This window comes from Pelodiscus sinensis, chromosome 25 (genome assembly GCF_052426305.1).
Source record: "Pelodiscus sinensis isolate ZL-2025 chromosome 25, ASM5242630v1, whole genome shotgun sequence".
Taxonomy (NCBI): Eukaryota; Metazoa; Chordata; order Testudines; family Trionychidae; genus Pelodiscus; species Pelodiscus sinensis.
This window is the reverse complement of record NC_143076.1, coordinates 15,250,784-15,266,984: the sequence shown is the minus strand read 5'-3', so window position 1 is coordinate 15,266,984 and position 16,201 is coordinate 15,250,784. Positions and strand designations below refer to the sequence as shown.

At 45.8% G+C, this 16,201-nt stretch overlaps 1 protein-coding gene across 3 annotated transcripts in view; it reads right to left on the bottom strand.

Moving 5' to 3' along the window:
- Nucleotides 1-16,201, bottom strand: part of ALG9 (ALG9 alpha-1,2-mannosyltransferase) — a 113,914-nt gene that overhangs the window by 49,307 nt on the left and 48,406 nt on the right. Inside the window, exon 15 of one of the 3 annotated variants that reach the window (XM_075909428.2) lies at nt 9,201-10,284. The exons of the other annotated variants lie outside the window; for them this stretch is intronic. Coding sequence (XP_075765543.2) covers nt 10,161-10,284 — 124 coding nt within the window. The 3' untranslated portion in view covers nt 9,201-10,160. Of the gene's footprint in view, nt 1-9,200; nt 10,285-16,201 lie in introns of those variants that run through there. 3 annotated transcript variants of the gene reach the window in all.

The following is a 16,201-nucleotide window of genomic DNA, read 5'->3' as shown; positions in this document are numbered from 1 at the left end:
TCCTGTGCAAATACAAAATTTGTACCCACATCCACATTTTGTATCCACAAAAATCCACACTGACCTCTGTGGATGCAGATACCCATGGATATAACACAGATATCTGTGGATTTGCAGTGCTCTATTGATTTGTCATGTAGGGAATATTTATTATGTGTATTAGGATAACACGTACGGGTGCCAAATGCAATTGGGGCTCCCTTGTGCCAAGTCCTGCGTATACACACATAGGAATAGGCATCTCCCTGCCTTGAAAGGCTTACAACACCCATTGATATCACTGTTTCCATTGATCAGGCCTGAAGCAGAGGAGACAGACGAATGGGAGAAACTCCAGGGGGTAGCTGAGTTAGTCTGTACAGGATAAACTTAAAAAACAAAAACTGGTCTGGTAGCACTTTATAGACTAACAAAACATGTAGATGGGATCATGAGCTTTTGTGGGCACAGCCCACTTCTTCAGATGACCGGAGTTTTGAGTTTATCATTAGCCCCGTTTTACAGACAGGGAACTGAGCCACAGAGAGACTGCGTGACTTGTCCGAGGTCACACAAGGGCAGGAGTAAAGCAGGGGAAAGTCATTCTCGCCACGGGGTCATCCTCCCTCTGGCGGGGCAGCTGCATTTGATGCTGACATACTATCGCGTACCTGGCAAGGGTTCAGCGTAGCTGTTTACTGCTTCTGTGTTTTCTTTCCAAAAGAAATATCTGAGACTCATCACCCTGCTGAAGTCACAATCAATGACTGACTAGCACAGCCAGCAACTGGGGGCTCAGGTGGGGAAGCAGCAGCAGCAGGGGCAGATTAAATCCTGAGAGGCAAAGTTTTTTTTCATGCCAGCATTCCAGTGAAGAGCCAGAGAGAATCAATGATACTTAGAAGCAAACCTGTATCTAAGGCAGCAGTTTCTAGAAGTCTAATAATAGGGCTTGGACTTGTTCATTGCATGATTCATACAGTATTGCATAAAGCAACCAGTCCCCAGAATGGGTTCCTGAGAAGTCATGAATTAAAAAGGGGACGGAGTTCAGCTGCATTCGGGTTCCCTTAAGGTGCCATCTATCCCACTGTTTCTCAACCTTTTTTTTTTATAAAGTACCCCTTTAAAATATTAGAAGTACCCCCTTTTTCAACAACAACAAAATAAGTACTCCCAGTACCTACAGTTTTCAGACACACCATTTTTTTTCTGCCATTGCAACCCATTTGTTGAAACAACTTCATCGTAGCTGGGTGGGCGGTGAAATTTTTGGGTGTAAAAAGTACAAAAATAATAAAGTGCTGTAAAACTTAAAACAAAAATTCAGTTTTCTCCGAATTTCAGTTGTGTTGACGTACCCCCCAGACTTCTCTTGAGTACCCCTAAGGATACTCGTACCACTGGTTGAGAAACACTGGTCTGTCCTGAGTGGGGTGTTCACGGAAAAACCTTTAAGCAAAACTGGAGTTTGCAGATAAATCTGAAGGTAAATATGCCCATCATGCTGGCTTCCTGCTTCTGGGAACTGAAATAAAAAACCCCACGAGAACACCGAGGGACAGCCAGGCCCATCTTTTGGCTATGCAAAGCCCTCCTGATCCACAGCACTTATGACTTATCTGTCTTACAAGCCTTATTGAAATCACAGTCCCACTGTGCTTGCATGGTATAAACGCAGCATGAGAAACAACCCCAACCTGGAAGCATTTGCATTCCAAGTGGACCTCAGGCAGGAGAAGAAACAGAAGCTCAGAGAACAGTGACTTGCCTGAGGTCACAGCAAAGCCAAACTTAGAACCCAGCTCTCCTATGTTCCAGTGCCATACCCTAACCATTAGCCGACAAGGCCTCTCGGGGTGGAGGGGAGGTGCTGAGCATTGGGACATATGCAGGGGTTTAGGGTACAGCCTTCAGCACCCAGCATTATGTGATATAATTGAAAAACGCAACGGGTAAGTTGGGACGGTATCAGGAACATCAACGGTCTGAGGAGAGATTCTGCTCCACAGTCACAGGAGAACAGCTGTTCTCAGCCACAGAATTAAACAAGCCAGGGAGCAGCTGTTCAGGGTTGGGCTGAGATCTTCTTGCAAATTTTTTAATCAGTGTGGATCTCTGCCAACGTGAGTCACAGGTGGTTCTGTGCTCGTCCATCAGGGACTTAGCACTCCCTGCTTTCCTCCCAGGGAAGGGCAGCTTCACCTCATGCCCACTGGGTCACTCGGAGCATTCTGGGACCCTCCTCTGCCCTGACGCGCTGGACAACGACGATGACAGATGCTCAGAGCTTCAGGACTAAACTGTAGGGATCTTTCCACATGTCCTGCACCGACTAAGCTGGGCCCAGCACTTCCGAGTCACAAAGGGTGATGCCTCAGTATTTCACAGTGGAATCCACTTCCTGTGGCACTCAATGGCTCTGCTGGTTCTCTTAGCCTCAGCTACTATGTGGGGAAGGAGCTCGCGGCTGGGGTACATGAATGGGGAAGCATCTTTATAGCTTACTCTAAAGCAGCATATCCTCTAGCTATAGTCCAGTTTGCCACAGGGTGCCTCATGCTATGGAAACCCCATAGGGGTTCCCCAGTCGCATACAATGCAGGGACAGGCACCGCACGTTCCCCACTGCTCACCGCAGGCAGGAAGAGCACTGTGCCCACGTCAAGAACAAAGAACAATTAAAAACAGGAATAATTAGAACCGTCTCTTATTTACACCCTGAACGAAGTGAATCACGTTCTTCCGGATGACATTAGGAGTCCGCCTTTTAAATAATCTTAACATGCTTCACGAACGTAAGCAGCATGGCAGTGACAGAGCTAAAACTCCCCAGCCTGACATCTAGCCATGAGCCCATGCCGTCCCTCAGAACTGAGACTACAACACCGTAGCCCCCACCCCCTTCGTCTCAGTGTGCTGCCTCTCTAATAATACAGCTGCAAGAGCACCTCAGTCTGTCCTGGGACACCTCCCAGCCGAATGGCAATGGCACTTGCTCTCACAAGGCGGCTGGAAAGGAATGGGAGAGGGGAAAGCAGAGGGAACACGTTGGCCTGGGCCCTTGTTGTTATGCTGTTTTATCCCTCCCATCCAGGCTGACCTTTTTGGCGGCTCTGTAGACACAGCTGGAGTTTGTGAAGGAGACAGATGGGGCCCCATTAGTGCCTCATCATGCAAGCGAACAGCGACGTGCCATTATTCCCAGGGACACGCACTGCATCTCAGTGGGGCCAGGATGACGTTCAGAGACTGAAGGCAAATGACATTCACAGCTGTCTCCTCCAGAAACGAGAGCTTGAATAAAAAGGAGAATTTAATTATCACAGCTGCTTTCCGGTAGCGGTGCTGATCCCTTCCACGGTGACTAAATAAATAAGCTACCTATCTTCTGTAGTCTGCTTGGCACAACATGGAACCCAATACTTGGACTGTCTGTTGTTGGAGACCATAAAGCACGCTCTCTAAGGTGAGCCGCAATCAGAAAGGAGCCGATCTCCCCTCCCCATTGGAATGATACCAGGACTCTGTTCATCAGCTCCCATTTAGAACTGCTGGCCCAGGGTTACAATAAATGCAGCTGAAGGACCTTCCACTGCATGAAGAAGTGGCATGTATATTTATACCTTGGCAAAGTCCATGTTGGAAATAAACTAATTTTTCTAGCTATTTACTGAACTTTTCTATAAAGTGGGTCATAAAGTATCCTCAGTGAAGGCATTTCACTCCCAATGTATTCCAAATTCCTATCAGTCAGTAAAATCAGCTTTCAGAACAGTTCTGTACAAAACAAAACAGCTGCCAACGCACCTCAGACCTATCCTGGAACATCTAGTCCTGTACTCACACAGCTCTGCCAACTGCACCTGAATCCTGACCTGCAGCACTCCCTAATGCCATTCCTGAGCTCCCCACACAGCTGTGTGCACCTCATCCCAGACCCACAACACGCCTGCTAATCCAGCCTCTGACTTCTATGCGCATTCAAGTCACAAATTCTTCTCAATAAATGAAAAGAACTTGGACAAAGAGAAATCCTCATTAGTAAACTGAAATTAAGAGTCATGCCCCTGCAGGTCTGCACTGGCCCTTTTCTTTGTAATTCAGCAAATATGTATTGAGTGAAGCACACATAACATTAACGAAAAGCAAACATTACCCTTCTCAGTACCCTTGGATCACAGGGACAGTGCTACAGTTTATAGAAAGGAATTGCAAACGTCTTGTTCATTTTCAGTCTGATCAACACGTCCATCGATCTGGCTTTGGGAGTATATTTCATTTGAGTACTGGTAGACGTGAAACAAAGGACCTGAATGGAAATGAACGTAAACTCACACCTTAGGGCACAAGAAGAAAAGCTTACTTTGCAGAACCAATTATTTCCATCATTGTATTTCGGAACATGCATATCTCTCTTCCCCAGCATTTCCCTAGTCAATGCTTCATATCCTGGCAAACTGCAAAGGAAAACTGGATGATCTAACACAGAATTAAGTTACCGCAGGGTACATACTAGAGAGCTGTTGGCACATAACTTGACTGTGTTGTGAAACACAAAGCTAAAAAGGCTGCACTAGTGGATGAATGAGGCTGTGTCTACACTTGCTCAACCCTCACCTCCTCCCCGAACGTCAAAGTTTTGCCGCAGCAAGTGCATGTGAGAATGCTGCTTTATCAGGAGAAGAGAGTGAAACCCACTCATTGAGAGTACAAGTATTTTGCCAGCAAAAGCGCTGACAAAAAGCATTCACATACGCTGAGTTTTAGAGACAGGGCTGTGTCAACACAGCCTTGTCAATAAAAACTGCATAATGTAGACATACTCTAAGTCTTAACTACAGAATACTCAAAAACAACAATGGTCCTGTAGTTGTTTTTAAAGTTCTTTTAGTTACAGACTAACATGGTTACCCCTCAGACTTTTAAACATACAGAACACCCAGAGATTGTTTTTGCACCTTTTTTTTGTCCTCCCAAATACCCAGATCTTTTAGCACCAGTTTATAAATAGTAGAGAGGGTCATAAACCACTGCTGTGAAAAAAGGGGCAAGAATAACCTATTGCTTTTTCTTCTTCACCCCTGCACATCCACCATCACCAGTCACGATGGACTCATCACCTCTCAAGCTCACCAGGTGACCTCTCTTTTCCCACTCACCACCCCTGCAAATATGAACGTGTAATAGGAGTGAAGCCAGGCACCACTGATAGCTGACACATTACTGTAACATCTTGTATTTCAGACAGCCAGTCAGAATGCGGCAGAGAACCATCCATCTCCCAAGCCAGATTCCAAGAAGTTTTTTTTCCATCCAGAATATCTATGCAGTATCCTTCCTCATCCTGAGACTGGAAATGAGACCAGAGTGTCACATCCAGATTGTCCACCTGGCAGGACAGAGCAATACACAGTAGGGCATTGGGTTTGGCTTTGGCCCCTCCATCTCTGCGCCCTGGTTCCTGTGTGCGAGTTGCTGAACCTATAGTGACTAGCTGAAGATTGGGATTTGGGAATCAGATGGAAGTGGTTTAATAGTTTGCAAGTTTAACCGTTTCCCCCTAAGGCTCGCAAATCACAGGACCTTCCATTTTTTTTAAAAAAGGGGGGTCCTAAATTAACCATATGAAAACTGCCCAGCCCTCAAAGTTTAATTTTATTAGGGTCAAAAGAAAAAAAATTTATCGCCACCAAGACAAACGACAATTTTTTGTGAAGGAAAAAAATCATTTTTGGAAACCTCTGCAAATTCACATTTCCAAAGCAAGATAGTTAGTTTATCCTGAGAGAGCCAGAGGGTGTTAGGAAAGCCCAGCAGTCAGTATTACGCTTTTCCTCTCATCTCTACACCTGCTCCACATTACCCATGCAGACATAAATGATGCAGCGTCGCTTCCTCGGGGCAGCTCGCTCTAATGAACGTGTTTATTTAGAAATAATCTTCTCCTTATTGATTGTTATTTGCTTAAATGTCAGCGCTGTGCAAAGCCCAACAGCTCTGACCTATGAATTATTAACAGAGGAAAGGAGCCTGAACATTTTCCCATCAGCAAGTTCACCTGTTGCTAGACTCCTGCTATCAGCAGTGCTACCTTTTCAGAGCAGATGGCTTCATGTGGGTGTTCTAGATGTCTCGGCACTGGACTACAGTGGCAAAGGAGCTTCTGGAGGCTGCTGTGCTAGGTGGATGAGAGAACAATGCTCCAGCAGGAAAAAAAAACCAGGGTAATTTCTGGGCCATATGTGCTGACAGCAGTTGTAGGACTGCTATGCTCTTCCTAGTCCAAGGAGGGATGATTTGGAAGTTTAGCCACTGGACTAGGATGTAGATTTAATTCCCATCTTTCCGACTGACCCCCTGTATGAACCGTGGGCTAGTCCTTGATCTCATTGTGCTTCACCAGTAAAATTGGAAAAATAATGCCTCCTTTCTCTATTTAGGTTGCAAACACTTCAGGACATGGGATCGACCAAAACAGGGCAAATATGAGATCATCACCTGTAAGCCTACCCGGCTTTACCTTCCAACAGAAGGGAAACCAACATCTGTTAACATGACCTGGGTGCAGTTCTCCATACAGGGTAGTTGCTGCCTTTTTCTAGGGGATGCTGATCACTCCTATTTAATGTCAACTTATTGGGGTCCATGAAAACCATGGAAGAAAGGATGGAGCAGCCATTTGCATTGAAAACCGATGCTTCCTGGACCATTTTTTCATAGTAGCATGACAGTAAAGGCTGGGATGGTGAAACAGTACCCAAGAGAAGGCCGCAATGGACCTTGTCTCTATGCACTCGTTTCAGTATTCTGTTTATAGATGGAAACACTAAGATAAAACAGATAGGATGGCAGTTTTCATTTAGGCTTTGTCTATGCCAGTGTTTCTTAAACTTTTTAAGATCGAGGAACACCAAACAATAATTTTTTTTTAATGTGGAACACCAAGGATATTTTGTTAAGCAAAAAAAAAAAAAGGTTGGGGGGACGTTATAAGGTCACCTACCCCTTTAAGGGGGCCATTTTGAATTCTGTTGTTCTCCGCAGCACACCTCCGACTGCCTCGCAGCACACTGCTGGGCCATGGAACACAGTTTAAGAAACACTGGTCTATACTTAGCGCACTTTAAACTTAAAGCGTGGCCATGGTACAAGTGTAAACCACCTCCATGAGGGGAGAAGCTAACAGTGCTGGGAGCTGTCTGGTTCACGCTGGCGCTTTACAGAGCTGTAACTTGCTGTGCTCGAGGGTGGGGAAGGGGGGTGGTTTCACACCCCTGAGCCAGAAAGTTACAGTGCTTTAAAGTGCTAATGTAGACTTCATCTGAGATTCACTGACACAGCACAACAGAGCCTTATTAAAGGAAACGTTAACATTTTGGGTGGGGAACCCATTAAAAAGGAACAAATGGGAGCATTAAGCAGACATTCAGTGTTGACCTGCAACACTGCAGTTTTGTCTCCCAGGCAGATTTGGGACAGGGTACTGTAAAGATTGAGATTTTTAAAAACTCCATTGTTATACGAAAGACTCTAGGGGAGGGACTAATTGCACAGAGTAAAAAGCACCCCTCTACAGAGGCCAAGCCCAAATCCTGTCTACCCATGTGTCTCACACAAGCCTTCAAAACAGGATTTAAATATTGCACAGGCTTTGTGCTGCTCCTCTGCTCAGGGAGAATTTCATCCTCAAAGTATCAATCTCCCAGGCAACAAAAAGACAGGCAGGGGTGTGTACCCATCGTGCTTTGTACAGTCTAACACGTGCCTTCCGTGCAGTGAAGTTCATTAAAAAATAACTTTCTTTACCAAAACGCAGAATAAAATAAAATACTTGATACCATTTCACACAGCAACATCTACTTGCATTTCAATGGCATGTCAGCTCAGCGTGACAGACACTCCATATGCCTTGCTGCTGTGCACAATGGATACATTGTCAACGGTATTAAAGGAACCAGATCTAGAGAACAGGTTTATCCAAGTGTGCCGAATGCTCAGACAAACCCAGGTGAAGGGTGACTTTTACCTAATGTAACAAGCTCCTCAAGTGTGACATTACAGAAAAGCAAAGAAACACATTTAGAGTCAACGCAGGTGTCAATGTGGCAGAGTCCTTACATGAGAGCATTAAGGCTCTGAATTGATGGCTTATCCAACATGTATTCCCGCTTACTAACTACATGAAATCTACACATCCACAGCAATGGCTATACAAACTTATAACAAGACTCCTTGATGTCACGCATCTGAAGGGGTCAAGTACAAGCTCCCACAGTCCTGTAGCAGGAGCCCAAGAAATGCTACCACTTAGCCAGGAGATTCAGAAGTGATTAGTGATTTTCAAGGGACCAATCTGACGTACCTTGAAAGGGCCTGTTTCTCAAAACATGCGGAGCACCACATGCAAATGGTCACCTCTCTCTTCTGGTCCCTGCTGCAGAGTTCCCTTTTTTCCTTTTCAACAAAGAGTTAAATAAAATCTCTGGGAAAGCAACTAGCCAACCCCCCAGCTGTGCAGGAGGAAATCTAGCCGAGCAGTGACATGAGCATTTCATCAATACTCATCCCTAGTGAGTACAAGGGATTGAGCAGACAAAGGGAAGTGCAGTGTCCTCTCCTACATTTCAAATGTAATTTTCCAGATTAAATACATGCATGGTTCTCTCACTGTCACACTGTTTCCTTTCCTGGCGTCTCCAGCTCTGACCCAATAGTGTCATGTTAAATCAGAGCCACATTGCTGCACTGTCTGCCCTTTTGACCTTGCTACAGCAGCTTGTTCAGCTGTTAACCTGCAAACATGCTGAGAGATCCACCTGCCCAACACAGCTACCGGGGTATGCTTTCCATTACATAGGCTCACTGTTCGACAACCGCAGCTCCCCACGTCAGCACTGTGTCCCCACACAAGGGCAGACCCCTTCATAGATAGAGCCACTCTCATATACAGCCACAACTCATCTGTTCTCTAGGGTGTGTGTGTGTGATTCACACAGGATGAAAGGGCCATTTGCATGCAGGGCACCACGCTTACACACCACTAAGTTTCATTTTACCCCTCAGAATAGGGCTTAGGCTAGGCACAGAGCTTGTACTGTCTGTCCCTCTCTGCACAGAGGACAAGTTCACTGACATTCCCCCTCTTGTGCCCCTGCACAGGTTTCTACACAACTGATGTAAAGGTCATGTTTAATCAGGTTCATAATATAGTACGTGGCTGTAAAAACTTGGGTAGAGTTTAATACTGCACCATCAGCCTGGAGAGTCTTTGACAAAAGGGAACTTGAACATATCCTTGTAGATTTGGGAAACTGAATCACAATCATTAATCATTTTTACCCCCATAAGCAGCTTCCAGGCATTTAAAATTCACAGGACATTATGTTTCTTTAAACACACAGACATACACATATATACACACACACACACACACACAGAATAATAAATAAGATTAATAAAAGCCCTGTGCTTTCACAATATCTAGGACCACAACAAGGAAAAGAGAGCTCAAGGCAAATGAAATCACATCCCATTAAGACAGATAATTAACAAAAAAAAAATCAGTTTGTTTGAAAGTGCAAGTTTCTCCTTGGAAAGTATCTCCTGGATCCTAGGAACCCCGAGTGATCCTAGGAATTTTTCTCTATGGTATAGACTGTCTTGTTTGCTGAGATTCTCAGCATTTCAGAGTCACTGCCTCTGCTGTGTTGCTGGGGGGTTTCAAATGCTGTTATCTGCAAATAATGTTTCTTAGGAGTAGGCAAGCATCTATTTAACAGATGAGGACTACAGAAAGAGAGAGAGGCTGTGGATTTTCCTGGTGCCAGACAGTATCCCGGCACACGGTCTAACATAGTCATGTCTTGTTATTTAGTTTTGCTCTTCAGTAGTCTAATAAATAATAATGCAGGCAGCAACAGGGATAATATATTTGTAGGTGGCTGCTGGATTTTCAAACTTTCTTACCAGTACATTCTGGAAAAAGGCTGTGCAGGCAGAGCAGAGAGTAACAGAACTGAGAGCAGATGATGTACTCTTTACAGCTGGAGGCTTCCAGAGTGAAATCACCAGGTGGGAAATCTTTATTAGAGAACCTTACAAGCATTTTTTTCCCCTAGGAAGGTTTAAGCAGGTGGCCGACAAAGCTGGCTGATCATTTTTGGTCCACAGGTGCACTGCTAACCTCCTGGTTTTTTCCTGGCTTGCTTTGCCTTCCGGGGCTTAAGGATGGTGTAGTTTGCATATGACGTGTGTCGCTCAGACAGGAAAGGGACATAGAAAGCACGCAGCAGCTTGGAAGACCTGAAACCAAAAGGGAAAAACAGACCAGACTTAAAGTGATCATTTAGAAAACGTATTTTGAAGTGCCACAAAAGAACAGCCGATGCCTAGTACAGGACCTGGGACTAGGGCCGTGTGTCAGGAATGTGGGGAACAGCAGTGACACAGACACACTGAGCTCCATTCTGCCTTTTCCTTCTCAGTACAACCAAAGCTGTTTTGTATCAGGATTACCAGCTTTACAGAAACCAGACCTGTTAGTTCAGAACTCTTTCCCCTTCTCCATTCCTGCGGTAATGGCAGTAATTATGAAAAGATGGCTTCTCCTTGGTGTGAAGAGCCAGAAGGCAGGTAGTTCAGCCAAAATGAGATTACTCAGAGATGTTATTCCAAAACTCCCTTTCCCCGGAAAAGCACAAGGGAGGCATTAAGAGATAGTAAGTTAGCTGCTTTGCTTTTGGCTTTTCCAGTCTCCTAAAGGCTACTCGTTTTAGGAAGCGCGCTCTTCCCCCTTCTCTAACAAAGCAGTGGAGATGGGGGAAAAAAGCAATTGGCTCTAGGGTCTTGTTCTCCAGCATATCACTTTTCTGCTGCAGCATCTCAAATTAGAGAAGGGCTGAACCATCCTATGTCCTGCCTGGTGACCTGCTGCAGGCTATCAGTCTTCAGGGCATGTTTACCCTGACCCTCTTGGGCTGGGGAGTAGCATTTAGCCCCAATACTTTGCTACAACTGCACCAATGGAGCACTTGTGAGAGAGAGGCTGGATGGCTTTATCAAATTAGTATCCGTTCATCTGGCCGCTAATTGCTGTTGCACTACTAACTTGGTATACTTTAAGTGTATGTATTCTTCCACTGAGCAGATGTCAATTTCTTGGTTAAATAAGGAGTGCAAAAATAAGATAATTTCCTTAATCAGCAGCGCTGAAAATTCCACTGAAAAGCCATGCAATCTTTAGCAATCTCTTGAAATTGGTACTGAGGCCAGGGTGTTTCATTCTGAACACCAAAGCTCATTTCCAGACTTATCTCTTTCCGATTACATTGCTGGGAAACCATCAGCCTTGATAGATGTATAACTAAATGCCATCAATGCAAATGCCTGCCAAGAAACAAAAGGCTGGATAAGCAGCAATAACGGTCAAATCTGTGATTTATAACATGCTGAGAGGCCAGGGCCAACACATAGATCCAGGGTGTGTTATCTGGACGCTCCTGAGATGCTCTATAATTCGAGTAGCTTGCTGATAACCCAGCAGTGATTATGGAATCAAATGGAATGCTACAAGTGCTGCCTGGTGCAGTACTCAATTCACGCTGTTTAAGGAAAAAGTGGCTGCAGGAGAGGGGGTTGCTTTTGTTTAGAAGCAGCATGAAACATATTTCTAAACCAAAAATGCAGCAGGAAAACAATGTGACAGCAACGGCCATTGTGAAACTCCAAAGGCGCTTGGAAAATTCAGTGTGTCACACTACTTGGGATCTAATGGAGGCCACCAAACACATGATCTCTTGCAGCTTGGAATACAGGTTTCCCGCAAGGAAAGGTACTATTTATTATTTGTATTAAAATAAGGCCTACAGGATCCAATCAAGATCAGGCCCCATTTTCCTTGGTATTTACAAACAGTGAGTAAGAGACAGCCCCTGCTTGAAAAGCTTGCAAACTAAATTGACAAAGCGTAGGGGAAAGGAAGTATTGTTATCTCCAGATGGGAAACTGAGGGGCTGTGACAGGGTAGTTGCCCTGCACTGGAAGAAAAAGGGTTAAAAATAGCCCTGGGAGAGGGCTGTCCTGGGAGCTAATTAGAGAGAGGCATGAAACAGCCAATCAGAGCCTGGCTAGGCCCTATAAGAAGGGCTCCTGGGCAGGAGGAACATTCCCTCCTGCTCCAGCTCTGGAGGGAAATGGACCTGGTTGCCTGCTAGTACAGGATACCTTGGACAGAGCAGTGCTAGCGGGAGGCAGGGTGAGCCAAGGGAGCTCAGGTCTGAATAAACCCCAAGCAACTGTGACCCAGACAGGCACTAGGGCTGCAGAGGAACAGTCAAGGCAGGAGAAGGCAGCAGGTCCACACCCTCTCGCCAATGATGAGAGGCCATTTCAGACTGTGGTTTGCCTCTCAGGCAGGGGCTGGATGACCACGAGCAATGGGTCACTGAGGCAAGGTGTGTATAGGGGGTTGCAGCTTCCTGGCAGGAGAAGCTCACAAAGTGTAGGGCAGTGGTCCCCAACCATTTGAGGTTGCCAGGCACCAGGGGGCGTGGCCGTTTGCCCGCAGGGCGCCAGAGGGCGGGGACACTTGCACACCCGGGGGCACCCCCCCATAGCCATGCGCCAGGGGGCGGGGCCCCCCCACGCGCCATGCACCCGGGGCCAGCGCTCCCCCCAGGCTCCGCACGCCCAGAGCACGGGTGGCCAATCCGCGGTGTTCCCGGGGCCAGCGCTCACCGTGCGCCATGCGCCCGGAGCTGGCCCCGGCACCATGCATGCGCCATGTGCCCGGGGCCAGGCCAGCACCGAGCACTTGGCGGGCGCACACAAATGCCCCCGCGGGCGACATGGCGCCCGCGGGCACCGTGTTGGGGACCACTGGTGTAGGGGCACTGCTGTGGGGCAGTATCCTGAAGGAAGGGCGCCATGCTCTGGGAAGAACATGGGTTTGAATGCATGGTGGAAAACAGACATGCAGGCAATAGCACGTGAGACACCACCAGGATAGGGTGCTCTGAGGCTGGGCCCATTCCCGGAGCAACCGGCACCACAGAGGTGAGTCAAGACCTGACACAAATACCAAAAGACTTGTCCAAGCTCACAGAGGCAGAGCAGGGGACTGAATCCAGTTTTGCCTTCATCAAAAGGCCACACCGTCCGCTCAACACCCACCATCCCTCTTGTCTGCTTCTAGCCAAGCACAGGGGCTGCCCTGTGGGATGTAAAATGATGTTTATGTCATTTCAGAAGGGAGAGAATCAAAAGCTGCGTTCATTTACTGCAACAACATTTGGGCCCTTTGCAAATTATAAAGCACCCAGCGTGTTCCCAAAATAAAAGAAACATTGGGAAATCCTAATTCCTTGTAAGATCCTGAGCTGCTGGAATGGAAATGTGTTCTAAGCACAATCACTTAGCAGCAAATAGCTAGAAGGAAGAAGGTAATTTTCACATTTTTTTAAAGAAGGAGCATTCTTCCCAGCTGTCATTTCTCTGTGTGTAGAAACTGAAGTCTCCTCCCCACGCCCTGAGACAATAATGGCTGGAGGCAAAGGCACCTTCTTCACGGAGCAGTCCCTGCATTTCCTTCTCTGCATCTTGGAGCTAACCAATGAACGCCATGTCATCACTGTGCTTTGCATTGGCATCTCCCCACCACGCCTGGTAGCCCACTGCCACCCAGGCCAACAGCAACACAATGCTTGGCATGCACAAACACTGAGATCCCACAACCCTGAAGCTTCGAGCTCACTGCTGAGCGACTTTAGTTTCACTTCATTTCACTCAAGAAAAAGCAATTTCAAGCTGTTTTGTATGCTTGTTAAAAAACAGGAGCATGAAAAATGAGAGTGAGGAAACTGGCCTGCTGAGCCAAGAAAGTAGCAAAGACCCGCACACCAGCACAATCCTCCAAGCTCTGGGCTTGACTGGGGTAGGGAAGAGCGCCCGGTGTTATAATGAGGTCATTTCTTTAATTTGCCTTATGGAGCTTTGCTACAGGACAGAACAGGAGGCGGCACTCTTGGCTGCACTCCTGTGCATAGGGTCCACAGCACTGAAACGGCCTCAAATCACACAGCCTCTCCCTTTCTCGTGTTATGCTGACAGCAGCTTGACAAGAGAGCCTCTTCTTAGTGCCACCTTGACACCATGGGAGCCCATTTTGTCCAGTGGTTGATGATAGAGGGTCTGATTTTTTTTTAAAGCAGCAACACTCAGTAGCTGAAATCCCCAATGAGATTACAGTTAGCATCAACATACGGAAGGGACCCCAGGAGATCAAGTCCAACTCCCTGTGCTGGGGCAGGACTTACACCATCCCTCACGAATGTTTGACCAACCTGTCTTACAAACCTCCAGCGAGGAGGATTCTACAACCTCCACTCAAAGCCTATTTTAGAGCTTAACTATTCTTAAATTGGAAAGATTTTCCTACTGTCTAACCTAAATTTCCCTTGCCCATTACTTCTCATCCTACCTTCAATGAGCATGGAGAACAATTAATCACCATTCCTTTTATAACTGCACTTTAACATATCTGAAGGCTGTTACCAGCTCCTTCCCACCCCCTCTTTTCTCAAGAGTAAACATGCCCAAATTGTTTAACCTTTCTGTGACAGTTCCCTATCATGCTTTATGAAAACTGGCTTATGAATATAAATAAGCATAACTCAGAGATGCTTTGGACAAAATACCTCATGTAACCTATCAATGTTAATGTTACAGTCGGGAGGATCTGTATAGCCTACTTTGATGCATGTAGCATTCCTGTATGTAAAGTTAGAAATATGAAGTATGAGACTGTTTATATTTTTAAATATGCTAATGAGAGCAATTACTGGTCCTTCCCCCCCCTCCCCCCCGAAATAGCCTTAACGACTTAGTCACCTCAGGACAAGCAAGGCTGTTTACAAGTTACATTGATCAAGTCCAAAGGTGACTGGACTAGTAAGACATGAGACCATACCACCTTGTACTAGGATTCCGTTCTGACCCTGGTATTTTTTGAAGGAGGAGGAAATATAGAACAAAAGATTCCCAACCTGGGAAAAAGACTATTTAAGCAATGAGAAGCTATCAGTCCTTTGTCTTTGGCTGGCCTGGAAAACCCTGAAAGGATAACAAGGGGCTGGAGACCTAGGTCAGAGTAAAAGAGTCTGTCTCTGACCAGAAGATTATGCCTGGAATAAGAACAGCTTTATACAGTACAAATCTGCTTACAGCAAGTTTTTTAGTGAATTAGCAATAGCTATGAGTTCACTTTTCATTTTAATTTAGTAACTTACTTTGATATGTCTGTTTTCACTTGAAGCCTCTTAAATCCTATCGTTTCTACTTAATAAAAACACTTTTATTTTCTATCAGGCCTAGTGTAAATAATTGTTACCTGGGAAATGATCAGTGTGCATCTCTCTCTTTCGTTGATAAAGAGGGTAAACATGAGCTTTCCCCTGTATAAAACTTTTACTCAGAGAAAGATGGATTTATTTGAGGTTTGATTCCTTTTGGAGGTTAGTTTCCTGGGTGCTGTGCTCTCCAACTGCATCATCCCTGAGCTGAAGTAGTTCAGTGTAGAGTCTGACAATTACCTCCCATAACTTTTCTATGGCATTCCTGTTAATACGCCTTAGAATATGAACCTTTTTTGCTACTGCATCACATTGTGGACTCAGATTGAATTCATAGTCCACTATAATCCCCATATCCTTTTCATCAATACTACCACCTAGCTGCTTAGTTCCAATTTTGTAGTTGTGCATCTGATTTTTATTTCCTGATTCTTTCCTAGAACAGATGACTGGTGCTGGGGGAGGAGCTGCAGGGAGGACCACCCAGAGGGGCAGGGAGGGAGCATGTGGGGGGGCACCCCATTTAGCAATTAAAATTTTGGCAGGGACATAAGGGGTGGTGCACCTCCCAAGTGCTACCATGCGCCACCGATGATTCCTAACTTTTCTTTATTGAACTTCATATGTTAATTTCAGACTAATTCTGTCATCTGTGAGATGCCAGTAGAAATGGCCTCCCCGTGTGGCCATAAACCATGATTGGAGGACTGTCTTTCAGCAAGTCCTGCACTCACCTTATAGTAACTTCCTCTAGACCACATTTCCCTAGTTTGTTTATGAGCATGTTCTATGAAATTGAATCAAAATTGTATCATCGAGATACATCCTGTTTACTGCTTCCCCCCATCCTGTAGGCCAGTAACCCTGTCAAA